Source organism: Nicotiana sylvestris, chromosome 9, assembly GCF_000393655.2.
Source record: "Nicotiana sylvestris chromosome 9, ASM39365v2, whole genome shotgun sequence".
Lineage (NCBI taxonomy): Eukaryota > Viridiplantae > Streptophyta > Magnoliopsida > Solanales > Solanaceae > Nicotiana > Nicotiana sylvestris.
The window spans coordinates 158,029,489-158,050,346 of NC_091065.1; the positions used below are offsets into that span (position 1 = coordinate 158,029,489).

At 39.5% G+C, this 20,858-nt stretch overlaps 2 protein-coding genes across 2 annotated transcripts; both read right to left on the reverse strand.

Moving 5' to 3' along the window:
- Positions 1-14,041: 14,041 nt before the first annotated feature.
- Positions 14,042-15,052, reverse strand: LOC138878480 (uncharacterized mitochondrial protein AtMg00810-like). The gene is made up of 2 exons (XM_070158162.1): positions 14,904-15,052; positions 14,042-14,777 (listed from the first exon to the last, which is right to left on the reverse strand). Exons 1-2 carry the CDS (start codon positions 15,050-15,052, stop codon positions 14,042-14,044), a joined length of 885 nt encoding a protein of 294 aa, XP_070014263.1.
- A 504-nt stretch (positions 15,053-15,556) lies between these two features.
- LOC138878481 (uncharacterized) lies at positions 15,557-18,860 on the reverse strand. The gene is made up of 4 exons (XM_070158163.1): positions 18,594-18,860; positions 17,243-18,482; positions 15,975-16,741; positions 15,557-15,691 (listed from the first exon to the last, which is right to left on the reverse strand). Exons 1-4 carry the CDS (start codon positions 18,858-18,860, stop codon positions 15,557-15,559), a joined length of 2,409 nt encoding a protein of 802 aa, XP_070014264.1.
- Positions 18,861-20,858: the final 1,998 nt, after the last annotated feature.

The following is a 20,858-nucleotide window of genomic DNA, read 5'->3' on the forward strand; positions in this document are numbered from 1 at the left end:
ACATTTGGAACAAGCTTTTCACCAAGCTAACACAATATGGGGGACTGCAGAAGAGGAAGCACTAGCTGGGTTGAAGAATTTGTTCTTGGAGGATGAGGACATAGACTACATTGCCATAATTGAGGAGGAGGATGAAGAAGGCCTCACCATTCAGACCGTAAAGAAGGGAGCTGTTCTCAGGAATTGGACCACTACATCATCCCGAGCCCGCCGAGTCCCTGGGTAGCTTGACAGATTTAATTCTATAGCCATTCTAGGCATTTAAGATTTCCCGTAATTTTGTTTTAAGATTTACTTATTTCAAAATAAATGCTCGATTTATCAAGCCATACTTTGTCTAGATGATTTTTTAGTTTTAATCAAATGCATTTGCTCTTTATTATTCACTACTATCTTTACACTTTTCCTTTCTACAACGTTATTATTACTTTTCCTGATGAACCAGTGACTGTGACATGTAATGAGGCAACGCAACATGAGAATAATGATTCAGATGAAGAAGACGAGATACCCAAGTAAATTGTCAGGGAAGTTGGAAACTTTGAGAATAAGCCTAAGTCCAATCTGGACGAGACCAAAGTAGTAAATTTGGGGGATGTCGAGACCGTCAAGGAGACCCGCATCAGCATTTACTTGTCACCAATAGAGAAGGAAGAATACATCCATTTTCTAAAGGAATATGAGGACATTTTCGCATGGTTATACGATGACATGACCGGTTTGAGCACGTCTATAGTGGCTCACAAGCTGCCCACTTATCCCACGTGTCCGCCAGTAAAGCAGAAACTCAGAAAGTTCAAACCAGACATGAGCCTAAAAATCAAGGAGGAAGTTACCAAGCAGATCAAGGCGAAAGTTCTCAGGGTGGTTGAGTACCCAACCTGGTTAGCTAACATTGTGCCAGTCCCGAAGAAGGATGGGAAGGTTAGAGTATGTGTTGACTATCGAGATTTAAATAGATCAAGTCCCAAGGATGACCTCCTACTGCCAAATATACACATCCTGATCGATAATTGCGCCAAACATGAACTCTAATCCTTTGTAGATTGCTTCTCGAGCTATCACCAGATTTGGATGGATGAAAAAGATGCAGAGAAGACAGCTTTTAATACACCTTGGGGTGTATACTATTACAAGATGATGCCATTCGGTCTGAAGAATGTTGGGGCCACTTACATGAGAGCCATGACATGATCCATAAAGAAATAGAGATGTATGTGGATGACGCCATTAACAAATCCAAAAGCGCCGCAGATCACATAGCAGAACTGAGAAAGTTCTTTGACAGGATGAGAAGGTACAATTTGATACTAAATCCCGCAAATTGTGCATTCGGGGTTCCCGTAGGCAAATTATTGTGATTCATCGTCTGTCGTCGATGGATCAAGCTGGATCCGTCTAAAGTTGAAGCTATTCAGGAGTTACCACCACATAAGAGCAAAAAGGACGTGATGAGCTTATTGGGACGTCTCAACTATAACAGTCGCTTCATAGCACAGTCCGCAGTCATATGTGAACCCGTCTTCAAGATGCTGAGGAAAGATGCTGAAACAAGCTGGATAGAGGATTGTCAGAAAGCTTTTGACAAGATCAAGGAGTACCTGTCCACACCACCAGTTCTGGTCCTGCCAGAACCAGGACGACCTTTGCTACTCTATCTATCTGTATTAGATGGATCCTTCGAATGTGTTTTGGGACAACGTGATGAGACAGGAAGAAAGGAGCAAGCAATATATTACTTGAGTAAGAAGTTCACACCTTATGAAGCATGGTACTCTCTGCTTGAACGCACTTGCTGTGCTTTGACCTGTACAGCTCAGAAATTGAGGCATTACTTTTGTGCCTACACTACACACCTCATATCAAGGATGGACCCTCTAAAGTACACATTCCAGAAACCCATGACAACTGGAAAGTTGGACAAATGGCAGATACTATTGAGTGAGTTTGACATTGTCTATGTAACTCAAAAAGCGGTCAAGGGACAAGCATTGGCAGATCACCTTGCCAAAAATCCGGTGGGAGGAGAATATGAACCCTTGAAAACGTATTTTCCTGATGAAGAAGTATCATTCGTAGGAAAAGACATTACCGAAGCATACGACGGTTGGAGGATGTTCTTTGATAGAGTTACAAATTTCAAAGGAGTGGGTATTAGAGCAGTCTTGGTATTAGAAACGGGTCAACATTATTCGATATCTGCTAAACTCAGATTTTCCTACATCAACAACATGACGGAGTATGAAGCTTTCATACTAGGGCTCGACATGGAAATCGACATGAACATCCAGGAGATGCTAGTGATCGGTGATTCAGATTTGCTCGTGCACCAGGTACATGGATAGTGGGCCACCAAGAATTCCAAGATATTGCCATATCTGCACCATGTGCCGGAATTGAGAAAGAGGTTCACGAAAATAGAATTCCGACATATGCCCAGAATTAAGAATGAGTTTGCCGATGCATTGGCCACCCTATAATCTATGATACAACATCCAGATAAGAATTATATTGATCCCATTCCGGTGAGGGTCCATAATCAGCCAGCATATTGTGCTCATGTTGAAGAAGAAACGGATGGAAAGCCTTGGTTCCATGACATCAAAGAGTATTTTTCAAAGGAAGAATATCCGGAGCATGAAAACCATTCTCAGAAACGCACACTCCGGAGATTGTCCAATCACTTCTTCCATAGCGGAGGAAACTTATACAGGAGAACTCCTGATTTGGGTTTGCTAAGATGTGTCGACGCAAAGAAAGCTTCTAAGCTACTTGAGGATGTACATGCCGGGACTTGTGGCCCGCACATCTTGGCTAAGAAGATACTTAGGGCCAGTTACATTTGGATGACCATGGAAATGGATTGCATCCAGTATGTCCGCAAATGCTTTCAATGCCAGGTGCATGCTGATATGATAAAAGTGCCGCCAAAGGAGCTCAATGCAACAAGCTCTCTTTGGCCATTCGCCGCCTGGGGAATGGATGTTATTGGTCCTATTAAGCCCACTGCTTCAAATGTGCACAGGTTTATTTTTGGTCGCCATTGATTACTTACAAAATGGGTAGAAGTTGCATCTTACAAAGCTATAACCAAGAAAATCATCGTAGAATTTGTCAAGGATCGTATTGTTTCCCGATTCGGAGTTCCCAAGTCCATTGTTACTGATAATGCCGCCAATCTCAACAGTGATCTCATGAAAGATATGTGTGAAACTTTCAGAATCAAACATAAGAATTCCACAATCTACAGACCTCAGATGAATGGAGCCGTAGAAGTTGCCAACAAAAACATCAAGAAGATACTAAGGAAAATGGTAGAGAACCACAAACAATGGCGTGAGAAGCTACCTTTTGCTTTATTGGGATACCGCACTACAGTTCGCACATCAACCGAGTCAACTCCCTACATGCTAGTTTATGGTACCGAGGCTGTCATCCAAGCCAAGGTACAAATTCCTTCTTTAAGAGTCATTCGGGAAACTGAACTCAGCTATGTAGAGTGGATAAGAAGCCGCTATGAACAATTGGCCCTTATAGATGGAAAGAGGATGAACGCAGTGTGTCATAACCAACTTTATCAGAACAGAATGTCCAGAACTTTCAACAAAAGGGTCAAACCCAGGCAATTTGCACCAGGTCAGTTGGTGCTGAAAAAGATCTTCCCACATCAAGATGAATCCAAAGGGAAATTCTCCCCCAACTGGAAAGGTCCGTAAATGGTTCATAGGGTGATGACAGGAGTAGCCCTCATATTTGCAGAGATAGATGGAGAAATCTGGCCAAAACCAATCAATTCATATTCAGTCAAGAGATACTATGCTTAGATTGTTTACTCATCCGATGTAATTGAACTATGCTTGACCTGATTCCCATTCAAGACGGGATACTTAGGCAGCCTTATGGGTTCGGTCATATCATAATAAAATTTTCATTTCCCCCAAGAACAAAAACTGGGGCAAAAATTTGTTAGGGTCCTCAAAATTCCTGAGCAAGTCCAGCCGACGCCAGTGCATGCCAAAAAATCAGAAATTGGTTAAGAAACTGGGGCAGAATTTTGAGAAGGATTCTCAAAATTTCGAAGAAGATTTAGCAGGGCCTATTATCCGCAAGTAGTCAAAAGATCATCTACCAAACTGGGGCAGAATTTTGAGGAGGACCCTCAAAATTCTAACATAAGAGAGTTGCAATGCCTTTGAGACGTGTTACAGTCACTAGTTCATCTAAATGTATCAATATATTTCTGAAATAACTCTATTTTTTTAACAATTGCGTATTTTTCGGAAAACTCTATTTCCATAACAGTTAGGTGTTACCTAGGGGACTCGAAAGGGGCTTTCAGGATGGAGCAAAGTAAGGCCAACGGACAGAAGCACGAACCAACCTCCCCCCACCAAAACTTATAATTTTTCTTTGAACGCAGGCACATTTGACGTAACGATAGCATTAGCAAACATATATACACAAAGCAAATTCACTATCCATCGGGCCATCAGACACTAAATATATCTCTAGCTAAGACATACACTAGTCTTATTTGCTACTCGCTCTTTGCATGGGACTCATCCATGTCCCCCATATCTGTATGAGGCTAATCCCTGCCTTCATATTTGCATGAGGCTAACCCTTGCCTCCATATCTGCATGAGGCTAATCCTTGCCTCCATATTTGCATGAGGCTAATCCTTGCCTCCACGTCTATATGAGGCTAATCCCTGCCTCCACACCTGCATGAGGCTAATCCCCGCCTTCACACTTGCATGAGGCTAATCCTTGCCTCCCTACATGCATGCGGCTAATACTTTCCTCCCTATTTGAATGAGGCTAATCCCTGCCTTCATACTTGCATGAGGATAATCCGCTAACCCTTGCCTCCGTATTTTCATGAGGCTAATCCTTGCGTCCATACCTGCATAAGGCTAATCCTTGCCTCCATACCTGCATGAGGCTAATCCTTGCCCCCTATTTGCATGAGGCTAATCCCTACCTCCATACTTGCATGAGGCTAACCCTTGCCTCCATACTTGCATGAGGCTAATCCCTGCATCCGTACTTGCATGAGGCTAATCCCTGCCTCCATATTTGCATGAGGCTAATCCTTGCCTCTATATTTGCATGAGGCTAATCCTTGCCTCCCCATCTACATGGGACTAAGCAATGTCCCTCTTTGCACGAATATTGCTCTATTTCTAGTATTATTTATTTGCTTTTCAATCGGGCTAAGCTCTGCCCTCCATTTCACAAGACTAAGCCTTGTCTTGATAACATCATGACTATTGTATATCATGGGCCGAAATATCGTTAACCTATCCAAAGGCGTCATAGTCTAAAAGGTATCATCCTCATAGCCGAAAGACACCATGCTATGGCCTGAGGATACCTCAAATTTGCATATCATTATTCAAAGGTGTCATGGTTCGAAGGCACCATTGTCATGGCCCGAGAACATCATTTCATGGCCTGCGAATCCCTCACTAAAAAATTCATGGTCCAGGACATCATGGTCTAAGGACGTCATCTTTAATCATCTAAAGACAACCTTCATGGTCCAAAGGGAATCAGCAACATATTTAAATTTTCGTAAATACATGTTCGTAGCATCTTCTATCTATAGGTAACCAGTAAGCAACCGTTATCCGAGTAGGAGCGATCTCGCTCCAGTTCCTTCAACTGTCCCGAACCTTAACCGTTCACCATAGCCGCTTCCACATCTCGTATCCGTTCTTGCAATAATTTCATCGGCATATTCCGCCGATGAATCCAGGACTACACATGGCCTGGTTATTGTAAAACCAGGGATATGTAGGCAACTTGAAGACCGGAGTCCGGTCTCTATTTTTCAAAGCATCCTGCCCGATCAAAATTGACCATCATTTCTTTACTCGAAAACTCTTTCATCCTTCCCGGGTAAAGCGAGGCAGTTGTTGATACCTAATTTTTTCTGTATATTTTAATATATAAAAATACTTTTAAAATAGCACATATGCATTTATAAGCATGCATAAGCATTTTTTATAATTCTTTCTATAATTTTAAAGGCTTCAAATTGATTTATTTCCTCCCTTTTTACTCATAAAATCTCCAATAATTATCCTTTAAATTATTTTGTGGTGATTTAGCCATTTAAATTCTGTACTTATGCCGAAATATTGTTAAAATACTTTTAGTGCATTTTTATAATTGCATTTGCATTTTTAAAGCTAATTTGCATATATTGCAATACTAGCCCTATTAATGCATAATTACATTTTTATGCATAAAATGATCTTCTATATTTTTAAAATGATAAATAGCTATTTTAAATCATTTTAGTACATGAAATTATTTTTTAGAAATAATTTATTATTTATTATAAATTATATAGGGTTGAATTGGCTATTTGAAACTTAGCCAAATTATATTTCAATTTCAGCCTCAATTCAACCCAATACCCTAGCCCAATTTCTAATCAAATTACCCGACCCAGGCCCTAAATACACCTACCCAACCCAAGACCCCATCGGATAATAGCCGTTGATATAAGAGATCAACGGCCCTCGTTAAAACTTACCTTTTATAATTCCAAAGGACCCCCAACCCTAATCATTTCTATGCACCCGCCACCCTAAAATCCTCTCTGCTCTCAAAACACTCTCAACCTAACACTAATCTTCAAATGCCGACCTCCCATCTCCGGTCATCTCCGGTGACCTCTCAATGTTTCTTAAGCCTCCAATGGATTCTCTCATGCCATTCTTGCCCTCTCTAAGGTTCTCAAGGGCCCAGGGCCATGTCGACTTGCATCCAGGGTTCATCTCCTTCCTATTCCTGGCTATTCCAGTGTGATTCCAAGCGAAAGCATTCTATATTTGCTACGATCCTTGGGTTTCTAGACATGTTTCTTCATCTCTATATGTGTTTCTTTCGAAACCCTAATTTCTTTTCTACACCTCCTAGATCTGTACAGATCTAATCTAGGACAATTTGAGTTTGTTTCTTGAACATTTTATACTATCCTTGAGGTTCTTTACAAGAATCATGTGATTTCAAGTGTTTTTTGTCTTCTTCTAAAATAAGGTTTTTCAGAACTTCTTTTTTAAAAACCTTGTCTAAGTGATTCTTTGTGTTTAAACTTCTATTTCGTACATATTTTGATTGTTTCTATGAGTCTACTACATCTTAACTCGTCTATGCTGAAAGCCCTAATTTTTAGGGTTCTTAGTTTGGTTCTGTGTATTAGCATGACTGACCGGTTCTCGTTTTGAGTTTTTGTGATTTCTCGTGACTATTTTTCCTTGATATATTTCTACTGAGTTTCTTGGCCTAAACTAACACTGATTATATGTGTTTGTGTTCATCTCGACTGTTCAAGACTTGCCTCTTTCTCATTGAATCACTATTATTTAACTTTCATGTTTGCCAGAGTTGTGTGTCGACTCTTGACTATCCATGTCATACTTTATTTATATGCTAAACGTTAACTCTTTTCATGACTTTCTCTTTGATTGATTCTAAATTCCCTGTTTCTTGGTTTGATTTGAAGACTTTCCTTTAAACCTTGGATTCTTACCTTTCTACTCAATGTGATTGATTTGCTTGCCTAAACTAACTTCCCTTACCTTGTCTGCATTGTTACTTGATTCTTACTAACTATCTCCTTAATTAGAATTTTCTAAACCTAGCCCTAATTACCTGTTCTATACTTGAACTATTTGAAATCCTTATTTGTTATACTTCAGCTATGCATGATTTCTTTCCTAACTTGTCATCTGCCCTTTAATGTTTGAATTAATTCCCTTAATTAAGGGAGGGCTCGAACTGATTTTATTTTGAGTTCTATAATTACTGAATTTTGTGATTCTTACCTTATTTTACCTAGCTTTCAAACTACTATATATATTTCTCTCTTCTACAGTCTTACACACACAGAGACACATTTAGTTCACATCTCTCAAATACTCAAAAGCTCTTCTTCTTTCTTTATTGCTTACTATTGTTACTAAATAACCCGGTTGCAAGCCAATACTAATTATTGCTATCTCCTGTTCTTTACCTTTCGTTTATTCTCTTTACTGGTATGTTCTGATTTTAAATTAAAGTTCTCACACCAATGTGTTTCATACTGCTTTAGTTCATCATATTCTTAATATGTTTCTATCTTTTTGTTTTGTTGTTCAACTTGTAATGGACCCATTACTTTACCTAGTTATGTCTTCTATCTTCTAGAATCAACATGTCTTATGAACTAGTAGTTTGTTTATACTAGACTCTACCTTGTCTTTGAATGCTGGTTTACTTGCTAGTTAGTTTCTAGCATGAGCCTTTCTTTGCAAAGCAATTTTGTTACTCTAAGTTGTTTGATTCTGTGTTGGTTCTAGAGTTCCTATTGTGTTGTATTATTTGATATCCCTAATCCCATGAACCCCCAAAGCATATCTGATTCTGTCCCTATATTCTAACTAGCACCCCTGAATCCATGTCTTATTGTTTGCACTATTAACTACCCCTTTTAATTGCTAAGAATTCTGTTTACTTGTATTGTGTGTTCCCAGCCCCAATTACCCATGTGTGAAGGTTTGGTATTTGAGTGTTGGTGAACCTATTTTGGCTCTATGTTTGATCTGTTTGTGTGATTACACAACTCTTGTTAAAACTGTTTTACTGAACAACTCTCCTATTTATAAAACTACTAAGTCTTTTCAAATACTACTTTCCTATTAAAATCTTTTCAAAACCATGTCAAGTACTCTCACTTCACTCTTAGGTACTTAAGTTCTACCTATCCAGTGTGTGACTGCCTTGGGATCCCTATGAGATCCCTCTAAACTCTAATGCACTGGATCTAGCTTTTCTACACTACACTTACTCAGTTCTAGTTATAAAGTCTATGTGTGAGCACTTCCTGGGATCCTTGAGATCCTTAGGGAACTCTGACGCACCAAGACAATGATATTGTCTATGGAATTTGGAATTTGAGGTTATTGGAGGCTTGGGAAAATCATTTGGGCCATCTTAAGGCTCCCTATAGAGTAACTTTTTCTTTTATTTTTATCTATTTATGTAATTATACAGCTGGTCAGTAACAATTATTTGTAAATGAATATTGGGGTGATTAGTGAAAAGGGGTGGGTAGTTATACATCTATGGGGTAATACGGGTAAAAACCATGCCTATAGGATTTTATTAATATACTTGCTATGTCTGCTTTATCATACTAGAAACTATGCCTATAGGATCTTGTTAATATACTTGTTATGTTTGCTTTACCATACTAGTGACCATGACTATAGGGTTTAAATGGTTCCAATAATAGAAATCATGCCTATAGGACCTAAATGGCTTTATAATTATATAGCATGCCTTAGAATGTGATCAGGTTCAGTTTCTGTTACATCAGGCATTTACAATTGTTTCCACTAGAAATCATGCCTATTAGTTTCTAACATCAGCTCTTAACAACTAAATATCATGCTTATAGGGAATAAAATCAGGAATTCTGCCAATAGAATTAAAAACAATTTAGTTACACAAGTCAGTCTAATTCGTGTTATTTCATATGAAATTGGCTTAATCAATTGTCCGCTTCTTTAATCGGTCTTTTAAACATTGCCTTCATTCACTACTACTAGAAAGCATGCCTATAGGAACTCAAGAGTCCGTTTTGAAAACTGCTCATTGTTTTACTATATCAACGTAGTTATCATGTTCTTAGGACATCAATGTTCTGCGTTTAGGCAAGCCTATAGGGCGATTTTAAATTCTGCAACTCTGAAACTGTATTTTTTCTACTTAAAGACTTTCAGATTTAACAGGTTTTAAATCAGCATGCAAACTGATTAGGACCTTACCGACAAGTTTATAAAAAATAAAGTTGCATATATCTATGCATTGACGTCCTGTTAGTTTGTGTGAGTCCACCAAACAGTGGAGTGCCTGGTCCTCTACGAGATTCTGCTGAGAATGCTAATAAAAATGTACGTAAATAAGGCAGAGGATTTTTATGTGGAAAAATCCCACACAAGGGGAACAAAAAACCACGACCTATACATGTAGGCTTTCAACTTTACTAACTTGTAAAAACCTATTACAAGCCACTTTGTAATGACTCCATTACAAAGAATTTACTCAACTAACTTGTGGTACTCTTACCACAAGCCACTTTGTCACTCCCTAGTTACAAAGATTTTTACTAACTTGTGATGCTCTCACCACAAGCCACTTTTTCACTTTACAGTTACAAAGGCTTTTACTTATGACTAAACCTAGTCACAACATAAACTCAAGGAGTTTACGGATTTACAAGAGGATTCCTAATCAACGCTTCTAGCTAAGCAATTTAGGAGATACAATAAGTACAATTACAAAGTTACAACTCAACTAGAACAACAAGCTAACTTTAGGATTTGGTCTATAGTTGCGTTCAACTTTTTTCTTCAAGCTCTTGAGGATTGATTTCTCTGTTTATGGCAAGAAGCTTGAATGAGAAACTGAAACATTCAAGTGATGTTTTTGTATAAACTCATTGTTGGTACACCTTGATCACATCACTTGAAATGTTGTGAGCACTTTAGTTGGTCAGAGAATGAGTGGGTGCTGGAAATAGTGTAGTGCGGCAGAAATAGTGGAGGCAGTCACTTCATTTCCAGCCGTGTCCAATTGACTTTGTTCTGCTATGAGGAAACCACAAGGGTATCAAGTCCTTGTTTAGGTTCCTAGCTCCTGAAGCTGTAGCAGTTCACCTTTAGCTAGAATCTGTTAGGTTGTAGTATAGACCAAGTAGGTCAGGTTCCCTATCTGGTTCTTAATAGTAAGTTTCTTAGATCATCAAAACATAAGGCAAGAATATTTAAAACCTATCAATTTCCCCCTTTTTGATGATGACAAACTTAACATTTATAGAGTGGATTTAGAGCAGTAAGAACCATATTAAGTAATAGGAGAACACAGGTTCCCCCTGACTCTATGCCCTTTCGTACACATGTGTTCCCCATACTATTATTTTCCCCCTTTTGGCCTCATTAAAAAACACAAACAGAAGAACAACACAAAGAAATCTAACTAAGCTAACTCATGTCACATATGTGCACACAAACATGATTGAGAATAGAAACACAGAAGTAAAGTACTGATATAATGAAAGAGGATAGAATTGATATTAATAAAACTTTAATATGCCTTTGCTTTAAAAAAGTAAAAGGCAACATTGGACTTGTTAAAACGGGAGCAGTGGTGTTTTATCCCAACCATATACAAAAAAAAACATCTGCCAAAATAAAAAAAAAACTTTAACAAACATTTCCAGAAACTGGTCACTAAAGAGGTACTTAGGGGGCACTAGGAGTAAAGTGCTTGGAAGCTGCAGCAAGTGTTTGAAGAACAAGGTCTATTCGGGCATTTCCTGACTTTTGCTCATTGAGCAGTTTTGCTTCAGGTTCTCTACTTGCGCCCTGAGATCAGTATTCTCCTTTGTCAAATGAGCTACTTCATAACTTGGCACCGGAACCCCTTGGGATTGTAGACCTTCCAAGATAGCATTCCTGGCCTTCAACCGATGAATTTCCTCAGCTGCACTATTTTGAGCATTAATAAGCTGTGATACGGTTGATGTACATCCTATCTCCCCCCCCCCGTTCTTTTCTATGCACTCGCATTCTTCCAAAGTGGTCTGTGAGAAAGTCTGCTTCTTAGTCCCCACCTTGCTTGTCCCCAGTGGTACTTCAAAGAATTTAAACACTCGAGTAAGCAGGAACCCATAGGGAAGGCGATGATTACCATCTTTGAAGGTGGCAACCTTTTGCATGTGTTCAATCATAATAGCAGGCAGACTCACAGGAGTAAAACTGTCCAGTTGCTCCATCAAGAACAGGTCAGACTTAGAAGTCACTGACCTCCTCTCAGCTCGAGGCAATAGAACTTTGTTAACCAATTCGAACAACAGTTGATAGACAGGGAGTAGTGCTTTCTTATGGATATGGTCCCTCTTTTGGTTTGCATTGTCTTTTACCACGGCATTTCTGAAGTTAAACTGACACATATCTTTTATACTGGACACACCCGCTGTAGGAACATTAAGAATCTATCCAAACAACTTTCCATCAAACACAATGTCCACTCTATTGACCAAAGCACAAATATGGTCAGTCTCAACGGGAAAGAGGCTAGCAAAGAAACTTTGTACCTCATCCTCATGTACCATAGGTTCATCTATTTGGAATAAATGTGCCCAGCGTTGAAACTCGACTATTTCCAGAATTTGACGCATACCAGCCATCTCAGAGATTGCTGGGTCAAACGTACAACCCAGCAGAAGTTTTTGCTGCCTCAAGCATTCAAAGCCAAGGCTGACTTCACTTCTCATTCCTTCACAGAACCAAGTTCTTCAAAAATTTCAGACTTGAATTTGCCGGACTTCTTACCACTTAATTTTCCTTTTCCCTTGGATTTGACTAATACATCCTGATCAGATACCGAGAACTCACTCACCACCTCTTTCAACTTGGACTTAGAGGTTGACCCCTTCTCTATTGAAACAGGCTTCGTCTTTTTTGAAGTCCGTCTAACCAGTGAACCAGGTTCATCTGGGGTTTCCTCTTCCACCTCTACTACAGGGATCGCCTCATCACTTACAGATACACTGTCTTTCACCAACTTTCTCCTTTTCATCTTACTATTTTTCTTGCTCTTTTGAAGGGTAGAATCGTAGGCCACCTTAGCTTGAATCCTGGTAGTAGATTGTTTGGTTTCAAAGTCAGGAGTGGACACAACCCTCCGCTTAACTATGAACACATCAAGAGCCACATTATCTAAGTCCTCCTTATCACTAGATCTCATTTCAGGTACTTGTATTTCCAAGGGCACAGCGAATGTAGGAACAGAACTATCCTGGGAATGAGAGCCGTGACCTGGGTCCTCCGGAGAGGGATTAGGTTCCTCATGTTATGGCCCAGTAGTATCTGCTAGTGCATCCCTTTTAACAGTTACAATGGCCCCTTCGTCCCCCACACCTTGTACCTCATTTTTCTGAGAGATGATCTCATGCAGTACACCATCAGCAGACACCACAAAGACGGTTACAACATTTTTATCTTCCTCAAATGGTACTACTGCCACCACAGAATCGGTACCAATGATGGCAGACTGGTGGGATCCTCAGAAGAAGGAGAGGATAGAGCCACAATTTTAGGGGTTTCTAAAATAGAGAGAGATGAGAAAACTGGGTAAGGTGTGACCTGAGCGGGAAGAGTAAGAGTGGGTAAGGAAGGCTTAGTAGGAGCGGAAGTCTCCATAGGTTTATTAGTAGTAGTTACGATTGAGGCAGGGAGGTTAGAGTTTGTCTCAGCCATTGAAAAAGTGGTGTGACGATGCTTTTGGGAAATTCTAATAGAGGAATTATGGTTAGGGAGAATAGAAAAGGGTTTTTATGAGGAGAGGATAATTATGAAGAGAGAGGAAGAGGCATAAACGACAGTTGGGTGTGGAGAAGTGTAATGTTTGAGAGAGAGATGGAACGATTTGAAGTGAAGAGACGTGACAGCAGGATCTGAAAAGTTGAATAATATGGCAGTTGTGTTTTGTACCCTTTTTAAGACGTGTATTAAAGAATGCACAGAATTACTAACCTTTGGTACAAGAACCAGGTTCTTGACCTTTTATTTGAAAGAATCAATCCTTTTATCATTCATGCACTGCATCTACATCTTCTATAATCATCATGCGTGTTTACCTGCAATGGTATTAAAGTGAGTTAGACATGGCCAGAAAACACTTTTAGCCAGATAAAGAGGAATCAGGTTCTTAATTGGGCTTTAAAGGCCCCAACTTCACTCTGTTTCTTTCAAATTGTTCCCTACTTAGTCCTTAGTGAAAATGTCTGCAATTTGATCTTCTATGCTGCAGAACTTCATACATATCAGCCCTATCTCCACATTGTCCCTCAGAAAGTGATGTCTCATATTAATATGTTTTGTCCTTTTTTGTTGAACTGGATTCTTAGCCATGTTGAGTGCACTGGTGTTGTCACATAGAAGGGGAACACTCTTAGTGAGTACCCCAAAGTCCTCTAGTTGCTACTTGATCCATAAAAGTTGAGCACAGCAGGATGCGGCGGCTACATATTCAGCTTCAGCTATTGAAAGAGCCACTGAATTTTGCTTCCTTGTTCCCCAAGAGATAAAACATGAACCTAAGAAGTGAGCCATTCCAGAAGTGTTTTTCCTATCCACAAGATAACCTGCATAATCTGCATCAGCATAACTAATGAGATTAAAACTTTCACCTGAGGGATAATACAACACCAGGTCATGTGTTCCTTTGAGATATCTCAGTATTCTTTTGGCAGCCTTCAAGTGAGATTTCTTGGGATTTGATTGAAACCTTGCACACAGCCCCACACTAAAAATAATATCAGGTCTGCTAGTAGTGAGATAGAGTAGAGACCCAATATTGCCTCTATACATGGTTTGATTCACGGGAAATCCAGTTTCATCCATGTCCAGTCGAGTGGCAGTAGCAATGGGAGTGTCTATCACCTTTGATGCTTCCATGTCAAACCTCTTCAAGAGCTCCCTGATGTATTTTTGCTGACAAATGGATATACCCTTTGGGGATTGTTTTACTTGAAGACCCAAGAAGAAGTTCAACTCCCCCATCATGCTCATTTCAAATTCACTTCCTATGAGTTTTGCAAATTCTTCACATAGAGAATCAGCTGTTGCTCCAAAAATGATATCATCAACATAGACTTGAACAATGAGCAAGTTCCTTCCTCGTTTCTTTAAGAAAAGAGTGTTGTCAATTTTCCCTCTTTTAAAGCCATTTTCCAAGAGGAACTTTGATAGCCTTTCATACTAAGCTCGAGGAGCCTACTTCAGTCTGTATAAGGATTTGTCCAGTTTGAAAACATATTCAGGATGCTCATGACATTCAAACCCTAGAGGTTGCTTCACATAGACTTCTTCCTTAAGAAGTCCATTAAAAAATTCACTCTTGACATCCATTTGGAATAAGGTGAATTCCATATGAGATGCAAAAGCGATTAGGATTCTAATAGCTTCTATGCGAGCCACTGGAGCAAACATTTCATCATAGTTAATTCCTTCCTCCTGATTGTAGCCTTGAACCACTAGCCTGGCCTTGTTCCTTGTGGCAATTCCATGTTCATCGAGCTTGTTTCTGAATACCCACATAGTTCCTATAATGGTTCGATCTGAGGGTATAGGTACCAGGTGCCACACATTGTTTCTCTCAAACTGATGTAGGTCGTCTTGCATGGTTGTAATCCAATCTGTATCTTTCAAGGCATCCTTGATATTCTTGGGTTCTATCTGGGAGAGAAAAGCTGAGAAGGCAAGTGAATTTCTAGCTCTTGACCTGGTTTGTACTCTAGAATCTAGAGGAGTAATAATATGGTCCATCGGACGAGAGCTTTGGTGTCTCTAGTTAAATGTCTAAGGTTCATTCTGAGAGGAAGATGGTACGTTTGGATGGTTTTCCTCTGTTCTTCTCTCAGGTGCTAGTGAAGTTCCCTGAACTGCATCAACCGCTCTTTCTTCAGCTTCAGTAGTTGTAATTGAAGTTCTTGGTTATATTGAAGATGAGGTAGTATTGTCTTCACTTATCTCCTTTACTTGACTCATCATATCTTCCTTTATGTTTTTCATGTTAATGACTTCACCAGGGACTAGTAAGGTTTCTCCATCTTGATCTTCCTCAGCACTCTTCTCACAGGATGGATAAGACTCATCAAAAATAACATGAACACTTTCCTCAACACATTGAGTCTGCTTATTATATATCTTGTAATCCTTGCTTTGAGAAGAGTATCCCAGAAATATTCCTTCATCTCTCTTGGCATCGAATTTTCCAAGCTAATCCTTTCCATTGTTGAGAACATAGCATTTGCACCCAAAAGTTTCTTAGGTGAGTCAACTTGGGTTTCCTTCCATTCAACAATTCTTAGGGGGTTTTGTTTAGAAGTGATTTGATCATGCACCTGTTCACCAAATAGCAGGCACTGTTGACAACTTCAGCCCAGAAGTTCTTTGCAATTCCACTATCGATCAACATTGTTCTTGCCATCTCTTCTAGAGTTTTGTTCTTCCTTTCTACTACTCCATTTTGCTGGGGAGTTCTGGGAGCTGAGAAGTGGTGAGTGATGCCATTGTCATTGCAGAATTTATCAAATTTGACATTATCAAATTCTATCCCATGATCTGATCTAATGCATGCGACTCTAGACTCCATCTTCACCTGGATTTTCTTCACAAAAGCCACAAACACCTCAACAGTTTCATCTTTGTTTTTGAGAAATAGAGTCCATGTGAATTTGGAGTAGTCATCCACTATCATAAAAATGTATCTTTTTCCTCTTCTGCTTTGCACTCTCACATGTCCACATAGATCCATATGCAGAAGCTCTAGTGGTTTTGAGGTGCTCACATCGCTTTTACACTTAAAGGAGGACTTCATATGTTTTCCTCTAGCACAGACATCAAAGACCTTTTGCATCTTGAATTTTGACATAGGCAGACCATGGACCAGGTCCTTCTGAATTAGTTTGTTCAGAAGAGAGAAACTTGTGTGGCCCAGTCTTCTATGCCATAGTTCAGCATCATCATCAACAGCTTTCAGACAACTCAGATCACCACTCTGTAAGGACTTGAAATCAGCAACATAGATGTTCGTGTATCTTTTGGCCACAAGTACTACTTCACCAGTCACAAGATCAATGACTATACATATTTTGGACAAAAATTCCACCTTGTTTCCTTTATCACAGATTTGAGAAACACTCAAGAGATTGTACTTAAGGCCATTGACATAGTACACATTTTCAATAGAATGAGTGAGTGACTTCCCGATTTTTCCAACTCCAAGAATGTACCCCTTTTTTCCATTGCCAAAGGATACACTCCCTCCTTGCAGGGCTTTTAGTGAAAGAAAGTACATGGTGTTCCCAGTCATGTGCTTTCAACACCCACTATCCATGAACCATTGTTCACCGCTTCCTTTCATTGTTCCATGCACAAGAGATTGAGAGTTAGTTTTAGGAACCCAAGCAAGTTTGGGTCCGTTGTAGTAGGCAAGAGGATGAATAAGAGTTCTTTTAGTCCATGCAGGTAATGTGCATTTTTTGTGAGTGGAACCTGGTCCCTCTTTTGTAGTCACTTTTTTAGCAAACACTTTGTTTTTCTACACAGATTGATTCTTGGCCTGGAGATTTTCTTTGAAGTGCCCAGTGTTCCCACATTAGGGACAAGGCCAGTTACCAGAGACAGTGACGTACTTGCTGTGAGGGTTGTGAGGAGTTTTCTCCCTTTGGAACCCTATTCCCTGCCTGTTTTCACAATCATTAGTATGCATGGTAGTGGTAGCTTCTAAGGACCAGGTCCACTTTAGGGACTTTTCAAGATCATTCTTTACTTTTTCTAGATTAGTTTGGATTTGCTCGTTTTTCTCAATTTCATCACACATCCTAGTTCTTATAGCTTTCACCTTATTTTCAAGCCTAATGTGTTTCTCACTGGCTATCTCCTTTCCCTTTCCATAATTTTCAGGTTTTGACTTAGTCCATGATTTCACTATTGTTTCCCTTATGTCTGTAATTTCTGCCAAAAGATCATCCTTTTCTTTTCTGAAGATTTCAATAGTTCTCTTATGGTCAGTAACTACAACCACTAAGTTGTCTCTAGTTTGTTTAGATTCTCCTAATTCTAAGGTCAAAGAATCCCTATCCTCCACAAGACTATGAAAAGCATTAATTAATACATTAGTTAAAGACATGAGTTTTTTTGGAGAATAGGATTTCAGATTTATCTGAACATCCCTGAAATTTACCTCTTTGTTGCCATCATCTTCATCATCATTTGATTGAGCCATCAAAGCAAAAGTTAAGTCATATTCAATCTCCTCGCCTTCAACTGCCATCATGGAACCATCACAAGTATTTGGTTTATTTTCAGACTCACTAGAGGAATCCCCCCATGCTGCAAGAGCCTGTCTCATCATATTGTGAGCGGATCTTTTTCTCTTGAAGTCCTTGAAAGGAACCGGGTTCATCTTAGCTATTTTCCTATGGTAGTTCTTGGAGAATTCTTGATTCAAGAGAGGATAGTCTTTCATGAAGTGTCCAGGATTTCCACACTTGTAACAAAGATAATAGTTCTTTGGTATGTTAGAGCTATCCGTTTTTAGCATTTCTCCATTTCTTCTGACCATCTTCTGAAATCTTTTGGTTAAGTAAGCCATGTCACTGTCTTCATCACTTGAATCATTGTTATCAGCTTTAAGTACTAGGTTCTTTTCCTTTTTTGGTTCTCTTCTTTCACTGTCTATGTTCCTCTTCAACTCGTAGGTCTTCAAATTTCTGATCAGCTCTTCTATGGTCAGCTCCTGTAAGTCCTTTGATTCAGTAATAACATTCACTTTGCTTTCCCAAGAGCTAGGCAGAATCCTAAGGATTTTCTTCACTAGCTTGTTTCTAGGAATAGTTTCACCAAGTGAGTGTAACTAATTTATGATGGAAGTGAATCTTGTATGCACATCTTGAATGGATTCATCGTCCCTCATTTTGAAGAGTTCATACTCGGTACTAAGCATATCAATCTTAGACTATTTTACTTGTGTGGTTCCCTCATGAGCTATTTGCAAATCTTCCCATATCTCCTTGGTAGTGTCGCAGGTGAAGATTCGATTGTACTCTTCAAGTCCTATTCCACATACTAGAATTTTCTTGGCACGAAAATTCTTCTCCACAGCTTTCTTGTCTGCTTTAGTGTACTCATTATTGATTTTTGCCATTGAAAATGGAAGTTCTTCCAGTTCCTTGGTTGGAACATAAGGACCATCGCATATGATATCCCATAACTTGGAATCCTCGGCTATCATAAAATCATGCAATCTTGTTTTCCACCACCCATAGTATTGTCCATTGAACCTAGGTGGTCGGTATGTAGATTGACCTTCTTCAAAATTTGGTGGAGCAGCCATGAGGATCCTTCCTGTGTGTTAGCCTGATAGGAGGAACCCGCTCTGATACCAATTGTTAGTTTGTATGAGTCCACCAAACACTAGAGTACCTGGTCCTCTACGAGATTCTGCTGAGAATGCTAATAAAACTGTACGTAAATAAGGCAGAGGATTTTTACGTGGAAAAATTCCACACAAGGGGATAAAAAAACCACGACCTACACCTGTAGTTTGGGTTCCTAGCTCTTGAAGTTGTAGCAGTTCATCTTTAGCTGGAATCTGTTAAGCTTGCATTATAGTCCAAGTAGGCCAGGTTCCCTTTCTTGTTCTTAGAAGTAAGTTTGTTAGATCATCAAAACATAAAGTAAGAACATTTAAAACCTATCACATCCACTTAGATATCCTGTTTAGGTCTTTTCCCCATTTATCTATTAAGTCCTATGTGTTCTTGCATGTCGCCTAGAATTTTCTCTTTTTAAAACACCTTAGGGGTCGTCTAGAACTGCCCAGATTTATATGTCCTAAAATACCTCTAGGGCCACAAGGAAGAGACGAGTAGGGCACGCATAGGACATTGTCAAGGTTACTAGAATGCTTTAGGCTATGACTAAGGGGAGGGACTTGGGTAGAACGGGATATGATAACTACGCGCTAACGTCACGTGTAGCCCCTCATTGAGGAGTGTTTATCGGGCATTACATGGGGTGATCCTATAGGCTAACCAACCTAGGACCCCTCATTTCCCAAATTCCTTTTGCTTGAAACTTTATTTTTTATATGTACACAACTTGTTCAAATACTTTGTCTTATTATCTGAGTCATACAATGTCTAACATGCTTTATTTGTAATTATTTGTTTCAACTACTTATTTGTTAAAGGACTAATTTATAAGTATAAGTTCGGTCAGGACCCACCATTGTGGACTGTGAGGGGTTCCTAACACCTTCATCTCAAGGTTATTTCGAGCCCTTACCCTAAATCTCTGGTAATGCAACCCAATCCAAGAGTTAACCGCTCTGGGTGCCCTAATGTACCATAATCCGTTAGGTGGCGACTCTTCAAATGCCCAATTCCCAAAAGGAAATGAGTTATTACCCCCATGAACGTCGGAACCCGAACTTTTCTCCGCGAGGGATAAAAGGGGGCGCGACACAGACGACATTTTTAGGAGACACACATCCTAATTTGAGTCCTTGAAGTTTCACCCCTACAAGACACACTTCCTAGTTTGAGTCATTCAGGTTTTATTTTTAGTAGACGCATTTGCTAGTCAAAATATTTTTGATTTTACTCAACGGAAGAAACATATCCCAGTCGAGGCTTTAGTTTTACTCTCATCATTGCATCCTTCAGAGGTGATTTATAGATTTTCTAATAACTCACAAATCTTCCTAGTGCAAACTGGGGAAGAAATTATTTTTCGTTTTGTTTGTTTTAATTGCAGGCACCCACCTTGAGAACAAGGGTCAATATTTCAGAAATTGATTTAAGTTCAAGTCAGAGAAGCACCAGGAGCCCGCCTGAAGAACATGGATAACTTTTAGTTTCCTTCAAGTTCAAGGAGCAGGATCCCACCTAAAAAACAGGATCAACTTTTAATTTTCGAGTTTAAGAAACAGGAGCTCAGCTGAAAATGCAGGTTTACAAGTACAAGCCTACTTAAAATTCAAACTTATTTCAGTTCAATCCAGAAGTACTAGGAGTCCGCCTAATGAATAGGGTCAACTTTCAGTTTTCAAGTTCAAGTCAGAGGCAGCAGGATCCCGCCTGAAAAACAAGGTCAACCTCCCCTTTTTTTAAGTTCAAATCAGAAGTAGCAAGGGCTCGCCCGAAGAACAAGGTTCACAAGCTCAAGTCTACTCCAAGTTCAAGTTTATTTCAAGTGCAAGCAGCATGATGCCCGCCTGAAGAACAAG